At 42.0% G+C, this 25,579-nt stretch overlaps 1 protein-coding gene and 1 pseudogene across 3 annotated transcripts in view; one reads left to right on the top strand and one right to left on the bottom strand.

Moving 5' to 3' along the window:
* Nucleotides 1-11,071: 11,071 nt before the first annotated feature.
* Nucleotides 11,072-25,579, bottom strand: part of Speer4cos (spermatogenesis associated glutamate (E)-rich protein 4C, opposite strand transcript) — a 33,887-nt pseudogene continuing 19,379 nt past the window's right edge. The window contains exons 3-5 of the transcript NR_001585.3: nucleotides 20,179-20,220; nucleotides 14,723-14,869; nucleotides 11,072-11,761 (exon numbers count right to left, since the gene is read on the bottom strand). The product of NR_001585.3 is annotated as a spermatogenesis associated glutamate (E)-rich protein 4C, opposite strand transcript (transcript). The remainder of the gene's footprint in view (nucleotides 11,762-14,722; nucleotides 14,870-20,178; nucleotides 20,221-25,579) is intronic.
* Nucleotides 11,370-16,163, top strand: Speer4c (spermatogenesis associated glutamate (E)-rich protein 4C). 2 transcript variants are annotated; one of them, NM_001281511.1, is made up of 5 exons: nucleotides 11,397-11,604; nucleotides 12,620-12,779; nucleotides 14,000-14,143; nucleotides 14,743-14,926; nucleotides 15,670-16,163. In NM_001281511.1, the coding sequence occupies exons 1-5, from the start codon at nucleotides 11,466-11,468 to the stop codon at nucleotides 15,811-15,813; spliced, it is 771 nt and encodes a 256-aa protein (NP_001268440.1). In that variant the 5' UTR covers nucleotides 11,397-11,465; the 3' UTR covers nucleotides 15,814-16,163. The 2 variants fall into 2 exon arrangements, with proteins under 2 accessions (XP_006535672.1, NP_001268440.1); XM_006535609.3 differs by lacking the exon at nucleotides 14,000-14,143 and having other exon boundaries at nucleotides 11,370-11,604; nucleotides 15,670-16,078.

The following is a 25,579-nucleotide window of genomic DNA, read 5'->3' as shown; positions in this document are numbered from 1 at the left end:
CTATGAACATAGTGGAGCATGTGTCCTTCTTACCAGTTGGGGCATCTTCTGGATATATGCCCAGGAGAGGTATTGCTGGATCCTCCGGTAGTACTATGTCCAATTTTCTGAGGAACCGCCAGACGGATTTCCAGAGTGGTTGTACAAGCCTGCAATCCCACCAACAATGGAGGAGTGTTCCTCTTTCTCCACATCCTCGCCAGCATCTGCTGTCACCTGAATTTTTGATCTTAGACATTCTGACTGGTGTGAGGTGGAATCTTAGGGTTGTTTTGATTTGCATTTCCCTGATGATTAAGGATGTTGAACATTTTTTCAGGTGCTTCTCTGCCATTCGGTATTCCTCAGGTGAGAATTCTTTGTTCAGTTCTGAGCCCCATTTTTTAATGGGGTTGTTTGATTTTCTGAAGTCCACCTTCTTGAGTTCTTTATATATGTTGGATATTAGTCCCCTATCTGATTTAGGATAGGTAAAGATCCTTTCCCAATCTGTTGGTGGTCTCTTTGTCTTATTGACGGTGTCTTTTGCCTTGCAGAAACTTTGGAATTTCATTAGGTCCCATTTGTCAATTCTCGGTATAGAGACAGACAAGTAGACCAATGGAATAGAATTGAAGACCCAGAAATGAACCCACACACCTATGGTCACTTGATCTTCGACAAGGGAGCTAAAACCATCCAGTGGAAGAAAGACAGCATTTTCAACAAATGGTGCTGGCACAACTGGTTGTTATCATGTAGAAGAATGCGAATCGATCCATACTTATCTCCTTGTACTAAGGTCAAATCTAAATGGATCAAAGAACTTCACATAAAACCAGAGACACTGAAACTTATAGAGGAGAAAGTGGGGAAAAGCCTTGAAGATATGGGCACAGGGGAAAAATTCCTGAACAGAACCATGCAAAGTTAAACACACAACTCGGAAATGTTCTCTCTAAGATCTGCAAAGTAGAAGGGTTTTCTTTCTAGGCTGGAATATCTCAGTATAATATGCGTTAGGGCAGCCTATGTTTTTTGGAAGAGGAAAAAAAGAAAGATGAAAGGATATGGAGAAGGGCAAGGGGAAAAATGACATGGGTAGTTAGGAACCAAGATCGTCTTTCCACTGACCCTGGGCATTATATATAAGTCAAAGGGATTGAGGCATAGGGAAACAAGACATAGGTGGAAACTGGCTGTGGGGCCAGGTTCTAGTCTAATTCTCTAATCTCTTAGGAAGCCCCAAGAAGAGCCTGAAAAGTTTCAGATGTACTTCTTATCTCCAATAGCATCCAGAATTGGGGGTCAAAGTATGGGGATGTATACACTATTTCAAGTTGCAAACTAGAGTTGGGGACCAAAGTATGGGTAGGGTCTCTAACCTCACCCTAAAAATGTTTATGTCCACCATACACATAAAATCTAAGCATGCCAAGGATAGTAATTTTAGCACACAGCTGGTTTATAATGTAAAATGAAGTGTCTACAGATTTTTTGATTGATTTTTAAAATCCTATTTCTTTTTTATTCACTTTACATCTGATCACAGCCCTCCTCTGTACTCTCCTTCCAGTCCCACTCTTATAAGTCTCTCCCCCATTACCCCCTCCTCTTCTCCTCAGAGAAGTGGAGCACCCTTGGGTACCAACTCATTTAATTCTTTTCAGGAATTATAAGAAGCAGATTTAGTATTGGCTCATGCTTGTTTTTCACTCAAAATGACATGCATACAAAAAACAGTTATATTAAAACAGTGACCAAGACCATATATAATTACTGTAAATCAAACCATATGTATTTGTTTGTAGAAAAGTAGAAAAGTGTACATTTCTGTACTTCTGATATGCAAGGAAGGCCTCCTGAAAGCAGAAAGATGAAAATTTGGATTATTCTCTTTACTTGTTTAAGAGCTAGCATGCAGAGGGACATGCCATTATATATGGAGGTTTTAATGAGCATCCTGTTTTATAAGTCAATGGGGTATCAGTTTATCCTCAAGCCCTGGAGACCCTGATATGCCTAAGGAGACACCACATCCAAAGATTTCGGCAGTTTCTGCCCAGAGAGTAGGTAGCAGATCACCTTTTCCGTAGCCTAAAAGAGGATTTGCTAATATTCTGTTTTGAAACAGAATTTGTTATTCTTTGGGGATTTATAATAGAAGACAAGGCAAGATCACAAAAACATGGGTGAGAGTGTGTGCTAAGAAAAATCAGAATTCTCAGACCCTACCTTTAGTTCTGACACAACTTCTAAGATATCTTGATTATTCAGTGTATGTGATGTAGTTACAATATATAGTGTGTGTTTTACATACACATAAGTGTGCAAATGTGTCTACTGCATGTGCACATGCAGAAGTCAAAGCAGGACCTTGAGTATCTTCCTCTATAGTTCTGCCTCATTAGCTTGAGACAGGATCTTTCACTGTGTAAGGGGCTCATCACATCAGTTACATTTGACTTTTGATCTCCTAGGTTCCACTGATGCTGTGGTTATAGACACACATAACTATGTCTGACTTTTCCTATGGTGCTTTGGATTTGAATTCAGGTCCTCATGCTTGGAGGGAAATATTCTTACACACTGACCCATCTCTTTAGTCCCTCTTATTGATTTTACACATCTCTTTTAAACTTATATGTAGTTTCTAAAAGTTACTAGATTTTAAAAATTTATTAATTTTATCATGTTTCTTTTGATACCAATTAAAACAGGGTGCCCATTCATGATCTTTTATTCCATTGACTAAGATTTTCAGCTTATTCTATGAAGAAAACAAAACAAACAAACAAAAACAAAAACAAAAGGTAGAAAGGCAGGAAGGCAGGAAGGCAGGAAGGCAGGAAGGCAGGAAGGCAGGAAGGCAGGAAGGAAAGAAGAAAGAAAACCATGTCAACAAGAATTAAAAAATCAATTTAGGGCTATCGAATGTTCACCCTAGAGGAAAACATTACTATCTTTATGGTTGGGGTAATGGGGTAATCTCTCTGGTAGACCTCACAAGACCACAATTATGGGTCAATTGCACTTTCAGATTAAAATGACACAATAGCACGCCTCATCCCCTAAGGACCAATCAGTTTAAAAGTCACACTGTTCTGACAATCACTTTGTGCTTAGTGGCTGTTGCTCTGTTCTACCCCTGAGAACTGTATAAAAACTGGCTGAATGGGCAGCCTGAGGTTGCTGCCTCTGCTTTGGGTACAGTAATACCCTAGTGTGCTGGAACAATAAATTCCCTTACCAGGAGAGCCACTGTGAAGACCATTTGAAGGCAGGGTGGACAGCCTGAAGCTACTGGATCAAGCTCTTTGGACAGATAAGATATTGGGCACTGCCATGGTCCCAGATGTTGGGTTAGGACCCCTTTGGGTGTTTCTTTATGTTCTTCTATGAACAAGTGGGATGACTTAGTAACATCTGGCAGCCCTAAGCCATGGGCTGACAGTAGGGATTGTTTCAGTGCATCCAGAGCCTTCTGATGGCTCTCAGCCCATGTGAAGCCTGGCTGTTCCTTGGGGGTTTTACATAGTGGTTTGACCAACTTGGCAAACTCAGGGATCCATAGGAAGAGAAGCCTACCATCCCAGGAATTCCCTCACTTCCTTTGCATTTTTAGGAGTGGAGATTTTCAGAACTATTTCTTTCCTGGCTTGGGATAGCCATCCCTTACCTCCTCTGAAGATATAGCCCTAATGCTGTATCTCCTTTTTGCAAATCTGAGATTTCTTGGCCAATGCATGGCACCTTAATTTCCCTAGGTTCTGTATAAGTCGTTCAGGGCATTTTAGGTGTACTTCCTGTGTACTGGCTGTGATGAGCAATCAATCTACATATTGTAAAAGGATTATTTGGGGGTTCAGGAAGAGAAACTTACCCCAGTCCTCATGAAGGCCTCATTGAAGATGGTTGGAGAGTTCTTGAAGCCTTGAGGGAGTCGGACCACGTTAGTTAATTCCTTTGTCAGGATTGTGCCATTTGAAAATATTTGTGGGACTAAAAGGAGGCTAAAGAAAGCAAGCATCCTTTAAGTCCAGTACTATAAAAGAAGTGGCTCTGGAGCTAAAGAACTCAGCAATGCATATGGGTTAGGGACTGTGGGATGAATGTCCATTACCTATTTGTTAACTTCTCTCAGATCTTGTACTGAAGAGTAGTCATTGTTATTAGGCTTGTGGACCAGGTAAGAGTGGTGTGTATTCCAGGATGACTGGCAAACACAAAAGACCTCTAGATCTAATAGCCACCTGAGGTGAGGAATGATCCCTTCATGGGCTTCCTTAGACATGGGGTACTGAGGGACCTGCACTTGATCTGCCCCTGGTTTGAGCTCAACAAACACAGGAGTTGGAGTTTGGCTAGTCCCACCCCACCTATTTCAGCTCATAAAGAAGGGAATTGCCAAAGCCAGACTTTGATGTCATGGCTTGGCTCTCAGGGAGTCTCGAGAAATCTGTATTCATTAGTCAGTCCCATAGTCAGCACTAGAATGGGGTGTCATGTTCCATTTAATACTTTGGTACCATCAGGGGTTAAATGTATCAGCACCCCCATCTTTAATAAATCATGCCCCAACAGTGGGTCTGGACAGTTAGGAATTACATTACATTAAAGGAGTGGGATACTAGACCCACACCAAGGTCCACTTTTCTTCCAGTAGTCAATGCATCATTGTTTAATCCCTGTTGTTTCCTGTACCCAAGATGTCTTGGTGGACAAGGTTAAAGCTACTTGTAAAAAGACTGAGTGCTGGGCTCCTGTGTCCACATAAATTCAGACATAAATTCAGTGGGCTTCCCCTCCACCTTAATGGTTACCCTGGGCTTGGGAATGGGAACCGAGCCCAATACTCTCTAGTCACTGTCTTCCTTTATTGTCATATTTGGCACTGTCTCTCTTGACTTTCCCTTCTTGGGACATTCTTTGGCCCAGTGGCCCTCTTCTTTACAACAGACACATTGATTTTTGCCTAGCTGGGGGCAGGTGTCCCCCTTTCCAGGTCCTCCCTTACCTTCATCTTTAGTTGGCTGTTTGAGGTGTCTCCTCAGATCCTCTGTATTGTCCATTGATGCTAACATGATATTAGATAGGTTCTGATTCTACCAATTCTTGGTCCTTACCCATTTTTCTTCTCCACTATCCCTATTGTTTAAAAAAACCTTTTCAGCCACTACCATTAAAACCTGAAGACTCTTTTCTCCAAGACTCTTAAATCTCTGAAGTTTTCTACTAATATCTGGAGGAGACTGGTTAATAAAAGACATGACCACTGCTGCCTTTGCTTCCTGAGACTTGGAATCCATAGAAGCGTACTGTCTAAATGCTTCTATGACTCTCTCAATGAAGGCAGTTGGGCTCTCTTCTAGTCCCTGTCTAATATTATACACCTTGGTTGCTACGCTCTCTGGTCGAGTCAACTGGACAAGCCGAGAGGCTTAAAAGTCACTCATGAGGCAAAAGAGTTTCAAGGAAGCTCTCCTCCTGGATTCTAGCGTTCCCTACCCATACAGTAATTTTTCATTCCCGTTCCATTCCCGCGTTAGTCTAGTGTATGGATCCACGTGCTCTCTTTCAATATTTTCCTATCATAAGTGCCTTTTAAGATTGAATTCTGACATAGCTAAAGCCATCCGCCAGTGTTCCAACAGTCCTAGTTTGTCCTTAGCAAGACCTTGGGCTTGGAATTCAGTACTGCCCCTGGTATTACACTATCTCTTTGAGTAAAAGTTAGGTCACTGCCCTTCACAGGAATTTACCATCACTAAGGAAGAAAGAAGTTTTTGACCGTAGGAGAAACCAGAATAGATATTTAGAATTATAGCTGAGTTACACCTATATACAGGAATTTACAATGGTTTAGGAAGTAGATCCGGCTGTGGTTTTAGAGTATTGCATTACTCATGAGATGGTTAGCTAGAACAGAACTCCCTAGTTAGAACCATGACTTGGGTGTGAAAGCCCTTGTCCTAGGAGTGAAAAGTTCTCACACCTGGCTTCTAAGACTATAGCTGACCTTAGATAGGGCTGACTCTGTCTCAGTTATTTTATTGCCCAGTTCCTGCCAGTCTTTGCGTTTTCATTTCCTCTGTTCTGTGTAAGAGTCATTAATCATCCGGTTACCTCATTTGTACCTTGTGGGTATGTCACCCAACTACCTTGTTGTCTTCTGCATAAAAAGTCTGATGTTCGATTTGAAATATTACATTCAGATTCCACACAAACTCTCCTGTGTGTGTGTCTGTCTGTCATTCATCCACGCTTTGCCCACCCGCATCGAGAGACCACGTTCCACGCAGACGCAGGGACCCAGAAGGTCTGCGGCACTTGGTCACATTGGTTGTCTTTCAAGCTGCAGCCTTGAGACTCAACAGAGTCTGCAGATAAACTAGGATGGATGGGGTCAAAGAGCTTATGCTGGTGTATGTGTTGATGCAGATGACTATACTGGTGAGTGGGTCAACCATGTTGTCCTGCATTTAGGGGTCAAAATCTGTCATTGCAAAATATAGCACTTACCTCAAAGACAGTTAAGTGATAGTTTATTCTGAGCCAACTGTAAGTGACCAGGAATCAGATGGACTCAGATTACTGCAAATCTCATGTTCCTTGTGGTAACAGTTTCATGAAGATGTTATACAAACAAAACAGATGAAGGTAAAAATCAAGGTTCTTTTGAAATACATCAGTGGTTACATCCAGAAAACTGCTTATAGCAAAGTAGAGTGATGTCTCCCATAGGCCTCACAGGCTGTCTGAGGACATTTATGACTTTGAATTTGTCAAAGCCAGTAGGCTGTCAGTACATTTCAAAGAGATTCACCTAGTAGTGAATAAGCTATTAAATGAAACAAGATGTGTGGACAATGGATGGCTCCTGGGGGCTCAAAGCAATTTATCTTCAGATCCTTAGCACTTTAACTCTGCACCACCAGAGCATTTTGTTTTTGTTTGTTTGTTTGTTTGTTTGTTTGGGGGGTCTGGTTGGTTGATATTGTTGCTCTTGCTATGTGGTTTCAAACCCCCTTGCTATGTGGTTTCAAACCCCTTCAGCTCCTTCAGTCCTTCCCCTAACTTCTCCATTGGCGCTTCCACTTCTGCCCCCCCCCCCTTCCCGTGTTCAGTCTGATGGTTGGCTGCAAAAATCTGCATCTGCATTGGTCAGGCTCTGGCAGAGCCTCTAGAATCATTCCATGTGGCCTTTACCCCAGGGAACTTTAGGTCACACATCCTATTTCTTTGGCACATTGATTATGGATGGAAAACTTGCTTTCCCTTTCCTGATTCCTAGACAAACTGTAAATTTTTCTCATGGAGTATTTCATTTGAGAAAATAAAACTAGCCGCTTTAGGAATCATTTATATTTTCCAGTAATGTTTGTTTTTACAGAACTTCAAATTATCTAATTCAGTAATAAAGTAGGAAGTTAAACAAAATTACATATTCTTGGCAATCAAATACTCCTTAATGTGTTATCAGATGCTCAGGTCATATTGGATCCAAATACAAGAAATATTAAGAGAAACACAACAAGTAATTTATTTACTCTTCTGGTCAAAATTGGGACAGAGAAAATTTGAATCTGTTTCCTCCTCTCCCATAACAATGGGTCACATATAGAAAAAAATGAAAGGCCACATCTGCCCCAACACCCTGAGTAACAAGGACCCCTAGGATCCAGGGACAAAGGAACACCTGACCAGCCAGTGGCACAGGTTCAGTCTGGTCTGAACCTGTACCTGGAGCAGACCCAGGGTGCTAGCTCTGCACCCACTCCTACAACACCAAGAGGGAGCCCGACTCCCAGGTGCTCTGAAACACACAAGATCTCAATGCCACAACACCCAGAGGAAGCTTGACTCACAGGTGTGCTAACATGCCCAGTATCACAGTTTGAACCTGCACCCAGAACAGACTTGGGGCACTGGCTTTGCATCCACTCCCACAACACCCAGAGGGAACCCAACTTCCAGGTGCTCTGAAACAACCAGGATCACAGGATAACAGGAAGACAGAGGAATCTCGACTCCCAGGAGATCAGACACACCCAGGATCAGTGGAACTCTGACACACTCAATATCACAGTTGAGGCCACAAGATTTTTCCCAACACCAAGCATAACTGGGACCCCTCACAGCAACCAGGGAAACAAAAACCAGCACCTAGACAGATGGATTGGTTCCTTCCAGCTAGCACCTGTGCCCAGAGCAGTGACTCCATACCTACACCCTGCAATAATCAGAGAAAGATTGACTCTCAGGAGCTCTAACACAACAGGATCTCAGGAGCTTGGTCACACCAGGATTTCAGGATCCCAGAAGCAGCTTGACTTCTAGGAGCTCTGACACAACCAGGATCGCAGGATCACAGGATCCCAGAGACAGCTGGAATCTGAGGAGTTCTGACACAACTAGGATCACAGGAGGACGAGGCTCCCATCAGAGGCAGCAAGGGAAGGGAGCACTAGAGATAACCAGATGGTGAGAGGCAAGGGCAAGAACATAAGCAACAGAAACCAAGGCTACTTGGCATCATCAGAACCTAGTTCTACCACAGCAAGTCCTGGATACCCCAAAACACCAAAAAAGCAAAATTCTGATTTGAAATCACATCTCATAATGATGATAGCGGACTTTAAGAAGAACATATATAACTCCCTAATAGAAATACAGAACACTGGTAAACAGGTAGAAGCCCTTAAAGAGGAAACACAAAAATCCCTTAAAGAATTAGAAAAAAACACAACAAAACAGGTAAAGAAATTGAACAAAACCATCCAGGATCTAAAAATGGAAATAGAAACAATAAAGAAATCACAAAGGGAGACAACTCTGGAGATAGAAAACCTAGGAAAGAGATTAGGAGTCATAGATGCAAGCATCACGAACAGAATACGAGAGAGTCTCAGGGGCAGAAGATACCATAGAAAACATTGAAACAACAGTCAAAGAAAATGCAAAATGCAAAAAGCTCCTAACACAAAACATCCAGGACACAATTAGTAGATAAAACCTAAGGATAATAGGCAGAAAAGAGAGAGAAGATTCCCAACTTAAAGGTTCAGTAAATATCTTCAGCAAAATTGTAGAAGAAAACTTCCCTAACCTAAAGAAAGAGATGCCTATGAACATACAAGAAGACTACAGAACTCCAAATAGATTGGACCAGAAAGGAAACTCCATCTGTCACATAATAATCAAAACACTGAAGCAACAAAACAAAGAAAGAATATTAAAATCAGTAAGGGGAAAAGGTCAAGTAACATATAAAGACAGACCTATCAGAATTAAACCAGACTTAATCACCAGACACTAGGAAAGCCAGAAGATCCTAGGCAGATGTCATACAGACACAAAGACAACACAAATGCCACCCAACACTCTAAAAAAGTCTGCGCCCTGGGACATATATCAAAATAAATCTGACATGGAGGTGCATGAACACTTTCCTGTACTGAACATAGAAAGGTGGAGGTAGAAGTATGATGTATGGTTAATTAGCCACCAAGTTCACATTGTGTTCCTGGATTTCATCTCAGGACAAGGAAGTGAAGAGTCTCTGATGGCTTCTCTCTAGCCCCTTGAAAGGTTCTCTGAGCTCTGGCCTCAGCACTTAATACTTCCTGCTGGGGAAGCAACACTAAAGGAAGCTAAGATTATCATCAGCCCAGTACCACGCTAGCAGCAGTGGATATTACTCAGTTGTTCAGGTGATGATACTCACTTTCATTTGTTCGTAATGTGGGCTGAGGGAAAAAGAGAACATGGTCCATAGAATGGAAAGATCATTTTCACTTCTCCATCTTCCCAGAAGAAAGACTGGAAGGGAGAGAATGGTAAGTTCTTTATAATAGACAAGGATTGGTAAGTGAGGCCTTGGACATAGCATGTGTTTCAGAGTTGTTTTCTGAAACAGGATCACAAATACCCAATGTGGGCCAGGTTAACCTTGAGCTCAGACAATTCTCCTTCCAGTTTCCAATATTTGGGCTTACAAGTGGGGCCTCCAAGTACTGTGAAGACAGAACTAGTCATTATGAGAGACCCGGATAATCTAATGCTGAGGCATGTACTGCTTAGTATAGCAAAAGCCATCGTGTTCTATGTCTGCCCCCTATCTCAGATAGTTGCTGTCATATGACACCCAATCATCAACACAGAAAATCAACTTGACTCAGAGGAAAGTCATGATGTCCACATCCTGTTCTGTTCTGTTCAATGTTTGTTAATCTTACAATGGTCCATAAACCCTTCCATGGGACCCCTCAAATTAAGGGTCAATATGCACTGTTATATCTAAAATGGCTTGATCAGAACTGACCACTGGATAGTTCCTTAACTTTAAAAGAACTAATTGTGCTTTTTCATTTGTTTTTGTTTTTTGGTTTTTTTTTTTTTTGGTGTTTGGTTCTTGGTTTTTTTTTTTTTTTTTTGGTCTTTATACCTTAACAAAGATTGATATTGGGGGCCCTAGTTCAACCCCCAAAACTTGAGCTATGGTTCTGATCAATCAACTTAGGGTCTGCATTTAACGAATGGTTCATATTTGACTGAGATTGTTTTTTGTGTGGTTTGTGGGGCCAATCATGAACCCAAATACAAGATGCTAGGCCCTTGCTCTGTAAACTAACCTATGTCTATTGTATTTCCCTATATCTTCTGTCTGCACATCTGCACCTCTGTTGAATATACTATTTACTTCATACAGAATCTCATGGTATCTCTCAGAGAGGGCTGTAAGCAATACTGCTGGGTGAGTTTGCTGCAGTGAGGAAAGCCCCCCCCACCCCCCACCCCCCCACCCCCGCACAATCTGAGGGCCTCTCATTGGTGGCTCCAATATTTCAGTTTCCTCTGCCAACAGATCTCTAGACTGTTGTCAGAAGCATGATGACTGCATGATGACTGCATGTCTCCCTCCTAAGGGATCTTGGGGCAAATTTAAATGCTAAGCACAAAGCTTCATGAGTGTGGCCCCTAACACACACCCACACTGCAACTGGCCCTGCAGGCACAGCCTGGATGAGATTTCATGCACCTGTACATGATGAGACAGGAGTAGATTTTGGCTGCATATTCGTACTGGTATGATTTCTCAGTAGTTTTTTAATGGTTCATATTGCTGATTGAGGAAAATTTAAGGTAGGATGAGACATTTCTGAGAGGGGTTTGGAAAGGAAACACAGAGTTAGATACATAGGAATTACTTAGGTGTTGCCAATCAAGCCTAGAGCAAACCCTGGCTTTGGAAGGAGGATGTGCTCAATGGCTATGCCCCAGGAAAGGGCAGCTCAGCTTCCTGTCAGTACAGGGAGAACATTAGCAGGGAACCAAAGGCTGTATGTAGTCCATGATATCAGCAGTCCCTTCCTGGACATTCTATTGTCTCCTGGAGAGTTCTTAGCAACCTCTGTGATGTCACCAGTGTTGTAGTGACAACAAACTCACTGAGATTTCTCAGTCAGAGGCTGGACATTGCAGTGATGGCCTTGTTTGCCCAACTCTGCAGACTTTTTCAGAGAGCCAATGTGGATGGGAGAGAGACCAGAGAGGGGAGGAAGGATGCTGACCTTCCATCTGAGAGTAATGAAGGACGAAGGAGGTGGACTTGGCGAATGTGGAGTAAGTCCTGGGAAGTGGATGTTGAGCTTCCTGGTAGGGGTGGCCTGAGGTGGCCTTTCCAGTAATGTGGAACTGGAGACTCTGGGTAGTGAAAACATTTCCATGGTTATCACAATTCTTGAACATCAAGGATTTCAGAACAATACTTTTCCATCCCCTAAGGCAGGCGTTGGCAAGGTCAAAGCTGTTATGCTATGAACTTCAAGTCTTTACTTGCACTGGGTATTGTGGGTGTTACATGGGGACAGAATGAGACCATCAGGAGTGACAGCGGGTCTAAGCAATGCCAGTTTGGGGGAGGGAAATCCTGCACTTCAGTCCATGGCTCCTGTAGTTATCTGTAGTTATCTGACATTAGTGACAGGGAGAGAATGGTGCTCCAGACCATGACCTCATGTTCTCAGAACTACTCTGACCTCCTGTTTGTGACAGTTCCTACCTTACCTTTCTTTATCACCAATTGTGGTTGGCAGGCATTTCTATGCTGTAAACAAAGAACTATCAGTTGATACACCCAGACAGAGGGGGATTCTATTGCTACTTCTGGGGTGTTTGGTGTTTCGGGGGTGGGGGGGGGAATTGATCATTGTGTTGACCATGTTCTCCCCCTGCATGACTTTTTAAGCCAATTCCTTGGCTTAGAGTAACAGGTAGGATATCTGAGCATCTCCAAAATCTCAAATACTTTTGAATGGTGAATCTATCATCTGACTTGTAAAGTCTCAACTCAAGGTTCTGAAGCCAAGTTGTACTTTGTGCTCTTGATAATCATCCTGGAGAAGACATCTCTCTGGTTATCATATCTATGTTTAGGGAGACAGAGGAAACATATGTCTGCTTACATCTCCTGATATCTCTAGAGTGATGTTAGAATTGATATCCACTGAGAAGAAATTTCATGCTGGGACCAATCTCTTGGTGGTGTCACTAGGTTACAGGCATTTTTCCTTCTCTGTGGTCAGTCTACACTCTTTGCATTCTCACATCAAATAATCTTGTATTCATCTACCTACAGTGGCTCTCAGACAGACATCATCCCCTGTACCTGTCATAAGCAAGAAGCAGTTTGAGAAGGAAGAGAAAAAGCTGATCAAAGAGATCCAGCTCACTACCGAGGAGACAAATGAGCTGAGAGATCGCCTGATCTACGTGACCGAGGGATCCATGAACAAGAGGTATACATTGCTCCAAAACCTGTGGTGTCAGTCTGGGGTTTGCAATGCCTCCCTCATCTTATGCTTTTAAAGGGGTGGGTTCTAGGAAGCTATACCACGAGAACATACCTGGGCCCCACTTCATGCCCATAAATACTTCTTAGAGGAGAGGCAGCACCTGAACTTTTGTCAGGAGTGAGAAGGGAAATAGACTCTTCTGCTCCCTCCACTTGAAAAGAGGAACTTGGAGTCTGAGTGAAGAACTCAGGGATAGAGGCAGTGATGAGTTCCTAGAGTTCATTTGGAAAGCCTTTGACAGGAGGTTTCTAGGTGATGGGATTTTGTAGTTGTGATTTTACTTGTCTGGCAGGTGACTGAGTGCTGGAACCTCCAGGTAGCAGCTGGAGGGGCCTGGTCCCACATGGTTCTTCTCAACTGCTTGATTAGAATGGCTGAGTTTCATGCCTGTTCCTCTTTGTCTGTGTGCCTTATACCCTGAGACAGGAATGTTGTATACATTTCTTCTACCTCTCATTGTGTTCTCTATGTTTCTGTGTCTCTATCTCATTCTCTCACTCTTTGTTTCTCCATCTTGTGTATAGGTCTAAGTCTATGAGCCTGTGTGCATGCACATGTCCAGATGTGTGAATATGTTTTGTATGTTTTTATTTCTCTCCACAATTTGGAATCTAGCAGTCTGTGTTTTTCTCCTAAGGATTTACCTGCCTAACAGTTTCCAGGTGATGTGGGTCCTGAGGTCTGGTTGTCCCCACTTTAAATAGCATTGCATTTTGACTATGTGGTCATAACTGTTCATACATTTGTATCCCTTGAGCAGATTATAAATCTGTGGTGATGTCTGGCCTCATCTCCAGAATCATGTGTAATATCTGTCTCTACAGTATTAGTTATCCAGGATTCAGAATCCCTTTTATGAAAACAGGAGAATTAACATCACAGGTGTCTGGTGGGCAATGACCTGTAGCCTAGCCTCCTGAGAACATAACTGTTTAGTCTGCCCTTCAGCCCTACTGAGTAACACAGGGAGCCAGGGCACCCTCCATCTGGATGCCTAGCTTCTGGTGTTCTGGGGCCAGGATAGCCAGTTTTCCAAGGTTAAGAAAATCTCAGCATTTAGAATGCAGAGTGTGGTTTCCATGGTTGCAGTAGTCCAGGACCCAGCCTGAGTTCATGTGTTACTAAAAGCCTAAGTTCATGGAGTCCTATCTTCCTGGGGCAAGGCCCTACCACAGGCAAAATCCCCTTTATGAAAAACTGAAGTTAAAGGAGAAGGAGATCATGACATTTCTACACAACTTAGAGATGGAGAACATGGAGGCCCAAGAGAACAAGCAGGAGCTCAAGAAGGAGACACATTTCTATCGGTAAGTTCTTGTCAGGGAGGCCAACACTTGTGAAATGGCCATTTCTACCTTCCTTTGTTTCTGGTCTGGAGAGTCTGCAGGTCTGGTTCTATCCTTTCTGCTTTTTAGCCATCAGTGTGCCTTGGATCTTTTGGACTCAGTTTTCCTAAGTCTCTAAGACACCCCTCCCAGTGTTGTCCAGGCATCCTCAGGAGCCTCCAGATAGGAAAGTGATTCAGACCATACGAGGGTTATTATGCAGTATTGGGCCTCTGGGGCTCAGGCGGGTTTTACAGACCTGAGTGTATTGTAACACAAGGATAGAACGCCCTCCCTTTTGTTCCACCAACCTACCCTGATTGTACTTGCACCCTACTAATTGGTGTTGCCCCAATGCATGGGCTGTCATGGGTAGATGGAGATCCCTCTTTCTTTTGGAGAAACATGGACCCTTTTTGGTGTTTGGACTGCAGCCAAAATTTCTTCTTCCCTGAAATGGCTGGTTGCTGTTTGTACAGCTGTCTTCATGGGAACCAGGGTACTGGTCAGGTTAATGGGACCTATAAGTAGAAATGGGAGGAGGAGGCTGCAGGATCTTACCATGCAGAGTGTCCTTACAGTAACCTGCACAGCCGGCTCCTGATGGAGGAGAATCTTATAAAGAAGAAGTCTATGACATTGCAGCAGGAGAGCAAGGAAGTACAGGCTGATTGGGCCATCATTCACCAACGTTTGGTGGAATTGAACCTGAGTGGTAAAGACGAACAGGAGGAGAACAGCAATCTTGAGACTCCAGAATATCAGGTAGAGACAAACAATTCGGTCAGGCTATGACTGTCTGATACCATTGGCACATTAGATCTATCTTTGCTTCCCCCCACCACCTTTCTAATCTACACTCCCAAGCAGCCACCTTCCTCATGGAATGTAGCTGTTCACTGCTCTGTCTTCACACAAGTATTCTTGGAAGTTAGCCTCTTGTGAGACACTGAATTAGCTTCTTTTGAGACACTGTTACCACTGGCAAATGCACCTTTCAACTCTGCTTTAATCTGCAGCCCACTACAGGGTGACAGGTGAATAACATGTCACATTCTTGCATGTCCTCATGATAGGTGGAATGCTATGCAGAGGTTTGAGTGAGATCTGGGTCCTTAGACAGGAGACAGGCAGAGGTCTTATGACATCCCATGTGTCTGCACCTTGGAGGGATTAGAGCCAAGTACAAATGTCAAATGAGTGCTTCTCATTATCATTGATCTGGTGTCCTGTGCCCTTCTCCTTTCTTCCTGTAATCCACTGAGCTCTCTTCCTTTGCCATGTTTTTGGTTGGAACTGATAGAAGCCTGAGTTGATCTTTGTCAGTCCATGTTTTTGTGACTGTTGTTGAATATTTTGCTCCGTCTTTAGATTTAACATCAGTAACTTCAGTTAAAATATTAATGTTGACTGTCAAGTACAGTTGAGGTGGTAGGAGGCAGTAGCCTCACAGCTGCCATGCCTGTCTCCTCCACTCCTGTGTCTTAGTAACTGCCTTACTCTCCCAGGTCTCAGAAACTGCAAGAGAGCTGGGATTGGCCACAGCTGAAGAAGACAGCATCCTGCAGAATGAGTTGCCAGGCCAGGAGGCCCCTGCTGAGCACCATCTCCAGCACCCACAATCTTCCTCGGATGAATCTTCTTCCATATAATTCATTTTCTTAGGGTGAATAGGCCTTTACTAGGAAGCCATGGCTGATTCAGGGCATTGTTCCCTTTTCTCTTCAGACAACAACTCTTGGCAGAGAACTGAGGTGACTGCACTGCCACCAAGTGTCCAAGAGGAGCAGCAGGCTGGAGGGCTGTGCTGCTAAAAGTGCAGAAAAAGCTGAACAATAATTTTCTGTTTGGTTTTTGTTCTTTGAGTGTTGATATGTTATTTAGAAGTTATATGTTCTTGTTCTTGTATTTCATTGTTTGTTTTTGCCTTCAACTCTATATTAATTGAACTTTTAAAACCTTTTTTTAAAATTTTATTTCTTATGAATAAAAATTGATTTGCAAGTAGTGACTCTTGAGACCATCTTCCTTATTCAGGTGTTCTGTCCCCTGCTGCAGACCTAGAATTCACAGCCAGAGACGGATCTCTGTAAGTTCCAGGCAGCCAGGGCTACATAGTAAAGCCATAGCCACCTAGGGGGTATACAAGGCAATGATGATCTTTTGTGTGTGGATAATGTCACTTACCCCATGGACACACACTTGATAATGTAATCACTGCCATACTGCATCCATGGTGTCATGAATTTTCTTACTTCTAACATATAGTACTCTGTAACACACATCCATTCATGATCCTGTGGACCAGATATTGAGTAATATACCGCCATTACTCTAAAGCTGCCGAGGAAATAAAAATATTCACAAAGGAATATAAAATAAATGAGGAAGGCCAGAGCCATATGCCTCAGTTTTGCTTGCAATATAGCATCAGTGACAACCACACAGCAGATATAATGACCTTCCAAGTCCTACTGGGAAATAGCTTTTGATAGATGCTGTTGTCCTTGACCATAAGCTTGCTGTGTTTTTGCTGTTGCTGATTAGACTTATGTTTAACATTTATGTGAATGGGTGTCTTTCCTACTGAATGTAATACTGTATGTGGCTCCTCCCGAGAGACATTTCCCTCAGAGGACAGAAGGAATCACAACCATTCCTGGAGATGATTGTTAGGCGCCATGTGGGTCTTCTAGAGAGTAGCAGATATCTAACCTGTGAGGCATCCCCACACCTCCTGCAGTTGGATTTTGTCCTTTCAGTGCATGTCCTGCATTAGATGGACAGGATCAAGTCCAGTTGAGTGGAGAAATCTCAGGAGATGTCTAGGTACAGTGCCTGACCTGCACATACTCATTGTCCTAGGCTGCCAAGCATGTATGCAGGGCTCTGATATTACCACTGCTAGTTCTGTGTTCAGGATATTGCCTCAGTATCTTTTATTTTCAATTTTAGAGCAGATCTTCACCTCTCATATAGGATGACAATGTAGATTGGGCACTTTTGTAAAATGTAGAATTGAGATTAGCTTCCTAGAAGCTTGATTGGGAAAAGGACCCCTCTTGATAGCATGAAATGTTTCTATTGTTTCTTTTTAAGTCAGATATGTTTTTATTTACATTTCAAGTGTTATCCCCTTTCCTGGTTTCCCCTCTGAAAATGCCCTATCTCCTCCCCTGTCCCCCTGCTCACCAACCATTCCACTCTGGCTTCCTAGCCTGGGCATTCCCCTACACAGGGTCAAGGCCTTTCCTCCCATTGATGAACAACAAAGCCATCATCTACTACATATGCAGCTGGAGCCATGAGTTCCACTGTACTCTAGTTGGTGGTGTAGTTTCTGGGAGCTCTGGGGGTACTGGCTAATTCATATTGCTGTTCCTTCTATGGGGCTGCAAACAATGTCAGCTCCTTGGGTCGTTTTTCTAGCTCCTCCACTGGGGCATTGTGTTTAATCTAATGGCTGACTGAGAGCATCCACCTCTGTATTTGTATTTGCACTGGCAGAGCCTCTCGGGAGACACACACACACACAGACACACACACAGACACACACACGAGAGAGAGAGAGAGAGAGAGAGAGAGAGAGAGAGAGACAGAGACAGAGACAGAGACAGAGACAGAGAGACAGAAAGAGAGAGACAGACAGAGAAACAGGGAGACAGAGAGAGTAAGGAAACATAAATACAAATATAGAGCTTATGAAATGGCTTGGTTTAGATGATTAGTTGATGAGTTAATGACATGGTTGAGCAGGTATTCATCATTGCTGTCAAGCCTAGAAACCAGAATTTTTTCCTTGGAATGCACATAGTAGAGAGAACAATCCTCCCTTAAAGTCCTCTGGTCTTCATGTTTGTGTGTGTGTGTGTATCTGTGAACCCATAGTATTTCTTTACAAAATGACATTGAAGACCATAGTGAAATCTAATGTGGAGGAATCCTGCAGATTTCTATTAGTATTGTCTCATGGCACTTTGCAGGTTACACTGACATGGTGGACTACTTCAACATACCCTGAAACCTGCCAGTGTAGATGTTCACCGTGAGGCTGTGGTGTGCATCACCACCATGGAGATCAACAAGGTTTTGATGTATTGCATTCTGCAGTTCTTAATGTGAGACAAAGCCTCATCTCATGGAGAGATAGGTAGGATTTGCCGTCAGGGAATAAATGCTGAATTCAGTCAATTTGATACAGAGAGAACAGTACAAAGAATCCGTGAAACCAAGATCCTGTTCTTTGAGACAATCAACAAGGTAGACTTATGCTTAGCCAAATTAACTGAAAGGTAGAGAGACAATACCCAGAATAGCAAAATCAGAAATGAAACAGGAGACATAACAATGGACACTGAGGAAATTGAAAGAATCACTAGGTCTTACTGCAGAAGCCTGTACTGCAAAAATTAGCAAAATCCAAATGAAATGGGTGACTTATAGACAGCTATCAATTATCAAAGTTAAATGAAGATCTGGTAAAGTAACTAACAGGCCTATAACAACTAAGAAAATAGACACAGTCATCAAAAGTCCTCCACTCCAAAAAAGCCCAAGGGCAGAAAGTTGTAGTGCAGAATTCTACTAGATATTCAAAAAAGAGTTAGTGAAATACTCCTCAAATTATTCATAAAGTAGAAACAGAAGAAACATAGCTAAACTCATTCTATGAGTTCATAGTCACCCTGATACAGAAACCACACAAAGACTCAACAAAGAAAGAGGAATTCAGTCCAATTTCTCTTTTTTAACCACTTCATACTAATTTACTTATCTTCATAGTAAAGAAGAATATGTCTTCCTTGTGTATTTAAAATTATGAGATTAGATACTGATATTGGTCAGAAGGTAATTGGGTTCATAAGAAGTGATACATAATAGAAAAGAACATGTTCATGGATTTGGAGTCAGGACTATGCTGTGTATTGGTTATTGAAAATTAATATCAGCGTGACACAGTTGTGTGTCTTTAGGAAGATGACTGGTGGGAGACACTGATCCTAAAATGCCTTCTGTATTTTACTCTATTTTCCTAGAAAAACATAGGAAAAAAGAATATATTGGGGTACATCCAGGAAACAGGTCTGGGAGCCATTAAGTATTCCCAGAGGAAAAGTTTCAACCAGTTGCTAAAAGTGTTTTTACCAGATGGGATGAAAGATATCCTTTCAAATACAATTGGTGTGAAATGGGTGAGCGAAAGCTTTAACTATTCATCCTCTTTCCACTTTCTCTCTACTTTGGGGTTACTCAAAGAATCCCAAAACCTTTCCACCAAAATCTGGGTTTCTACAGGGCAGAGATTGGAAAACAAGTTATGAAAACACACGCAGAGGTCAGTTAAGGGCCTCACTTGAGTGGAGGAAAGCAGGAAAGGTTTAGGGGAGCAGATAAGTTATTTTTCAGGGCCTGAGGATATAAAACCCCAGGTGTCTTGGGAGAGAACAGAATACTTTGGTGGTATCCGAGCTGGAAAGAGATGGTGTGTGCAAATCAGGATAATAGCAAGAAGGTTAGTGACATAGAAAGATATTCTACAGAAAGTGTTAATTGAGGGAAAATACTACTGTCCTGGAGTTCGCAGCAGAAGAGCTGTTCCTTTTTAAAAAATTATTAGATATTTTCTTTATTTACATTTCAAATGTTATCCCCTTTCCTGGTCTCCTCACTGAAAAGCCCCTATTCCATTCTTCCATGCCCTGCTCACCAACTCACCCACTCCCACTTCCCTGTCCTGTTATTCCCCTACACTGGGGCATTGAGCCTTAAGGGACCAAGGGCCTCTCCTCCCATTGATGTCCAACAAAGTCATCCTCTATTTCATGTGTGGCTGGAGCCATTGTTCCCTCCAAGTGTACGCTTTGGTTCATGGTTTAGTTCCTGGGAAATCTGGGAGTACTGTTCATATTGTTATTCCTCCTATGGGGCTGCAAACCACTTCAGCTTCTTTGGTCCTCTCTCTAACTCCTCCATTGGGGAACTTGTGATCAGTCTAATGGCTGGGGGCAACCACTCACCTCTGAATTTGTCAAGCAGTGGTAGAACCTCTCAGGAGACTGCTATAAAGACAAGGACAGATACTCATCAAAGGTAAAATCTACCAAGATGAACTATCAATTCTGAATGTCTATGATACATATTCCACATTCATAAGAGAAACTTTACTAAAGCTCAAAGGATAAACATGCCGAGAAAGAAAGCAGGGAAAGAACACCCTTCACAACATCACAAATTATATAAAATAACTTGGTGTGACTCTAACCAAGCAAGTGAAAGATCTGTATGATAAGAACTTCAAGTCTCTGAAGAAAAAAATTGAAGAAGATCTCAGAAGATGGAAAGATCTCCCATGCTCATGGATTGGTGGGATTAATATAGTAAAAATAGCTACACTGAGGGTGTCATGTTCTTGTGGTGTCCTTTATCACTGTCTTCTCCAATCCTTCCTCCACCTTCTCCACAGGACTCTGGAGCTCCACCTAATGTTTGGCTGTGGGACTGCATTTGTTCCTATCAGTTCCTGGATGAAGACTCTCTGATCTCTTTGACATGATTGTGCTGGGCCCTGGTTCCTGTGTATCCTGCAAACTGTAGGTCTGAGGTTTTGTGGTAGGGTCCAATCCCTCCATTTGAGATCTTGCCTGTTTACAGAAGATGTCCAGTTCAGCCTCTGTGTCCCCTATTACATGTCCTTGCTAGTATGACCCTTATAGATTATATGGAAATTCCATTGCATTACATTTCTATCTCATTCCTGAAATGTCAGCCAATTTCAGTTGTCCCTCCCAACACTCTCCTTCCACCCTCCCTACCAGATCACTCCTGTTCCCATCCCCAGCCACGCCCAGTTTGCCCTCAAAATCTATTCTAGCTCTTCTTCCCAGGAAGATCCTTGTGCCCCCCCCACCCCAATACCCCAATACACCTTACCCTATCCCCTTAAGCCTTCCTTGTTACTTAGCCTCTCTTGGTCTGTGGATTATAGCATGATTATCCTTTACAGCTAATATCCACTTACAACTGAGAACTTGCCATGTTTGTCTTTCTGGGTCTGAGTTACCTCACTCATGATAATGCTTTCTTAGTTCTGTCCAATTGCCAGCAACAAATTATTACCATTTTTGTTCTTATTTATTGTTGTTATCATTATTACTATCATTATTATTTTAGACAGGATCTCATTAAGCAGCTTTGCCTGTCCTGGAACAATCTATGCAAATCAGGTTGACCTCCCACTCATAAAGATCTGCCTGCCTCTCCCTCCTAAAAAGATTCAAGGCCTTGGTGACTATGTTTGAGGTAGAATTTCTCTTTGGAACTTGGAGCTTGACTTTTGTCACTTCCAGGGTCCCTCCTGTCTCTGTTTCCCCAGAACTAGGATAATAGAAGACCACACCACTCTCAGCACTTTTATGTGGGTTTGGGGAGATCGTATGCTGCTCCGAGGGATTGTGTATAAACAGTTCACAGTTGAGCCATCTCCTTTGCTCAACTTCTACCTCTCCTTAAAGGCAAGGAATTGAGAAAACTTCTTAAAATACAGGACTGTGTTTTTCACGCACGAAACTCTTCCCAGTCACGTCAGGACACTGAAGAGAGCCTCACAATATCCTGGCGAACCGCTTTAAAATGTTAACTTGATTTATAGCATTATCCACATTAAACCTTTTCTCTTTAAAGGTTTATCTTGCTTTACTACACTAATTCCTCCTTGTCTGTTGACAGTTTTTCTTATGCTTGTTCTTTTGAAATGCCACTTTATACATATCTTCTCGGTTGAGCCTTTATTTTCAGAAAATGCTTTTGCTTTCCCGATGGCTTTCCCTTTTCTCCCCACCTTGAGTTGTTGGAGATAAAGCTCAGGGTCTCTATCACTGACCTAGATCCTCAGCCCTGGGAGTCTTTACTGTCTACACAGCATCAGCCTGCTTGGGTGGCAGTTGCTTGGGTAGACTAAGGGTATACTGCTGGTGATGAGTGCTCTGACAGCCATGAGCCCTATATGATCCAGCTTTGCTACTGCCTCTGTGAACTCAGCTCACAGATGATCCACACCTATATAAATGTCCTCATTTTACCAGAAGCTACCTTATTTTCCTAAATCGCTGCTGCGAGGTGCTGATGGGACTGTCAGCATCCAGCAAACACAGGTGAAACACTTTGACACAGTGGAAGGCATGGACCAGTCACATCTGATCACAGCAGTCTCTATTGCTACATCCCTTGTCTCTGGGTGATTTCAGGGCTCATGATTTAGGTTTCAGAAAAATCCCCACAGTTATTAGATCTGAATAGGAGTCACAGTGTGGAACAAAAGCATGCTCTATATACATTTTGTATTACAACAACAAAAAAAATCAGTTTTGAGGCAAAACAGCGAGTAGTTGACTTTTTAAAAAAAACTTTCAAAGTGTTTTATCGCCACCTCGTGGCAGAATAGCTGTAAGGCAACTGTAACAGAAGTGCTTTTAATAAAGTGCTTTTTATTAGGTGTCCTAATAAAAAGAAGCAAATAGGTTCGTCCTCATTCAAGAAGAGGTGAAAAAAAAGTTTTATCAAAAACAAGAGAGAATTTGGACCTCTACTGAAATTATAGTTAGCCTTCCGATTAGACTTTGCGAGAGCATTTTAGTTGATATCAGTTCCCCGACGCCAGGAGGGGTTATGATTTTCATGAATTGTTTCATCTATCCGTTCAGCAACAAAAGGGAAAAATCCACTTTTAAGCTCTATGAGGGGGAAAAACACCCTGTCTCTTAAATAAACTTGTGTGTGATAAATACTTTCTCAGTGTTTTATCCTCAGTGCTCCAACAACTACGGACTCGTGAGACTGTGAACTGTAATGGCCCAGATCTGCTTCTAGAGTTCAGAGGTTCCTTTACTGGGAAAAGACTTCATTAGAAAACATTCTGCAAATTGGAAAGATTGCCTTGTTTTTATCTTACCATTCAAAAGTAGTGTCTGTTTTACACCCGGGGTTTTAAAGTGTGTTTTGTAGAGCTCAATAACTTTTCCTATTAAATTTTCCCACCAAAACAGTGTTTTTCGGTGTAATCCTGGCTGTCCTGGAACTCATTCTGTAGATCATGCCTGTCTTGAACTCAGAGATCTATCGGTCTCTGCTCCTAAGTGCTGGGATTAAAGGTTGTGCCATTGTGCCTGGCTCTCCTTATTAACTTTTCACTGTCTCCTTAGATTCAAAATTTAATAAAGGAGTAATTTTTTTGTATGTTTCGCTCTTTCTTAATTGGATCTCACCCAACTAAGCATTTTAAATAGGAAACTTTAAAGACTATTTACTGTGTAATAATAGGAGCAAAGTAAAAATGCTTTCTGTTTATCAGAAAACATTTTTCAAGATCAAAGGAAGCATCCACCTGACCTTCAATACATACATCCATTTACATATCTATAATATATATAGAAAGTGTGCATTTCATAATAATATTGAGATATTGAGAGCATAGCATCATTTTTCTCTTTCCTCCATTCTCCCCCTTTCCAATGAATGTTTCTAGGCTAAATATATATTTTTTTAAACAAAAGTTAAAGAGCTACTTTAAAGCTGGTACTTGGCTACTAGTAAGTCAGGTTATCCTTGGGAGTCCTGCTAAAATATTTTAGATAATATTGGTAGCACTTACGAAATTAACTGGGGAGTTCCATAAACTGTTCATGTAAATGTCAGGTCTATCACAGTCGCTCAACTCTTATTGTGAAAGAAGCGGTCAAGACAATACAAAAAAGCTCTTATTGTGAAAGACGCTGTCACAGACAATACAGAAATAAGTGTCCAGGTGAACAGGAAAAGCTTTATTCACAAAACCAAATGATGTGCTAGATATGAATCAGGAGCTACAAGCTCTGGGACAACAGAAATCATGACAGAGCCATGTCTGGATCTGAACCAAGTTCCCCAAAGACTTTCTCTACTCTGCAAAGCCCCCAGACTATAACCTAAGAACTGCTTTCTGAGTAGATCTTTCCTACGGATCCTTCCATTTTATGGACATCTCTGCCAGGTGATCATGGTCTTCTAGTTTACCAGTTAAAAATAAGGATTTCTTTTATCACTGTTTGGGGTGTATTGGTTCAAACTGTCCTTTCTGGAGACCATGAAGACATAGACTTGCTTCTTTTTGATTAAGCACAATCCTAGACTCTTAGTCATTACAGTATATAACATCATAATCACGTAAGAGAACTACCAGGACTCTAAAAGTAACTTATTCACCAGATGTAACTGTCATCTTGGAGGCTTACCCTTTCTAGTATTTCCTGAACTTGGTCTGGTTCAATTCTTTGATTGTGGCCCAAACCCCTCTCCAAACTGACTGATTCAAACTGGTTTCTCTTGACTTCTGACTAAATTAGTCTTAGTCTGTTTACCCTCAAACTAACTCTATCAATCTGTTCTAACCTTCTATCTGGTCTCTTCTTATTCTCTGGCTTGTTCTGTCCTCACCTGTAACCTGTCTCTGTAAACTGCCCTCCCTCCCCAACTCTCTTAAGTCCTTTCTTTCCTCGATGTCCTCATAAGAATTGGGCATATCCTATCTCTGACTCATTCTGTTATCTCTCTGATTCATCACTTTGCCCCTCAATTAGATGTCACTTACAAACATGACTCTTCCTTCTATAAATGAACATTACTTTCATTGTTTGGGATTAAAGGTGTGTAATTAGGGAATGTCTGCATTCTAGCCAAATCACATAGGTCTAAGTGGTCTATGGATGTATTCCTTGCCAGAGACAATGTGTACTTTTTTTTGGTTTTTCTAGACAGGGTTTCTCTGTATAGCCCTGGCTGTCCTGGAACTCACTTTGTAGACCAGGCTGGCCTCCAACTCAGAAATCTGCTTGCTTCTGCCTCCCCAGAGCTGGGATTAAAGGCGTGTGCCACCACACCCGGCCAATGTACTTTTTAAATGTGGAAAATGAGCTTTTTTCCCTGACCACAGCGAGATTGTTTTTATATGGTAGTAAAGCAAATTAATCACCTTGAATTTCAAAGAGAATGTATAAGTATACATGTATCTATATCTATATGTGTTCATTTCTTACAAGAGAAGCAGTTCTGTGTTCAATTTATACCTACTGCTTTCTTTCTGCTGTGAAATGACAACTGTTGATAGATCATTGTGTTTTAAGATGTAATGGGTAGGGGACTATATTTTGATTTTACTTGGCATTGATCTGTAAAATGTCACTTAGACATATATGATAGCAACACTTGAAGTACTATGTAGCTTCTGTATCTTCCTATACAATTGCATGGCCTAATATCCTGCTGTACCTGGACTCCTCATAACGGTATTTAAATTAACAACACTCACAGATCCTAAAGTTACTTAAAATGTAAATTCTTATCTCTGCTTTCTGATTTGAAAATTCAGCTAACACCTAAGACTTGTAC

This window comes from Mus musculus, chromosome 5 (assembly GCF_000001635.26).
Source record: "Mus musculus strain C57BL/6J chromosome 5, GRCm38.p6 C57BL/6J".
Classification (NCBI taxonomy): Eukaryota; Metazoa; Chordata; class Mammalia; order Rodentia; family Muridae; genus Mus; species Mus musculus.
Note: the sequence above shows the minus strand (reverse complement) of the source record. Positions and strands in the feature narration are given on the sequence as shown.

Bases quoted from the DNA above. Each gene is read 5' to 3' on its own strand.
- Speer4c (NM_001281511.1), top strand. From the start codon at position 11,466: ATGGCCTTGTTTGCCCAACTCTGCAGACTTTTTCAGAGAGCCAATGTG. The intron at 14,144-14,742 runs GTAAGTTCTTGT...GTGTCCTTACAG, and splicing joins AAGGAGACACATTTCTATCG to TAACCTGCACAGCCGGCTCC. The intron at 14,927-15,669 runs GTAGAGACAAAC...TTACTCTCCCAG, and splicing joins TTGAGACTCCAGAATATCAG to GTCTCAGAAACTGCAAGAGA.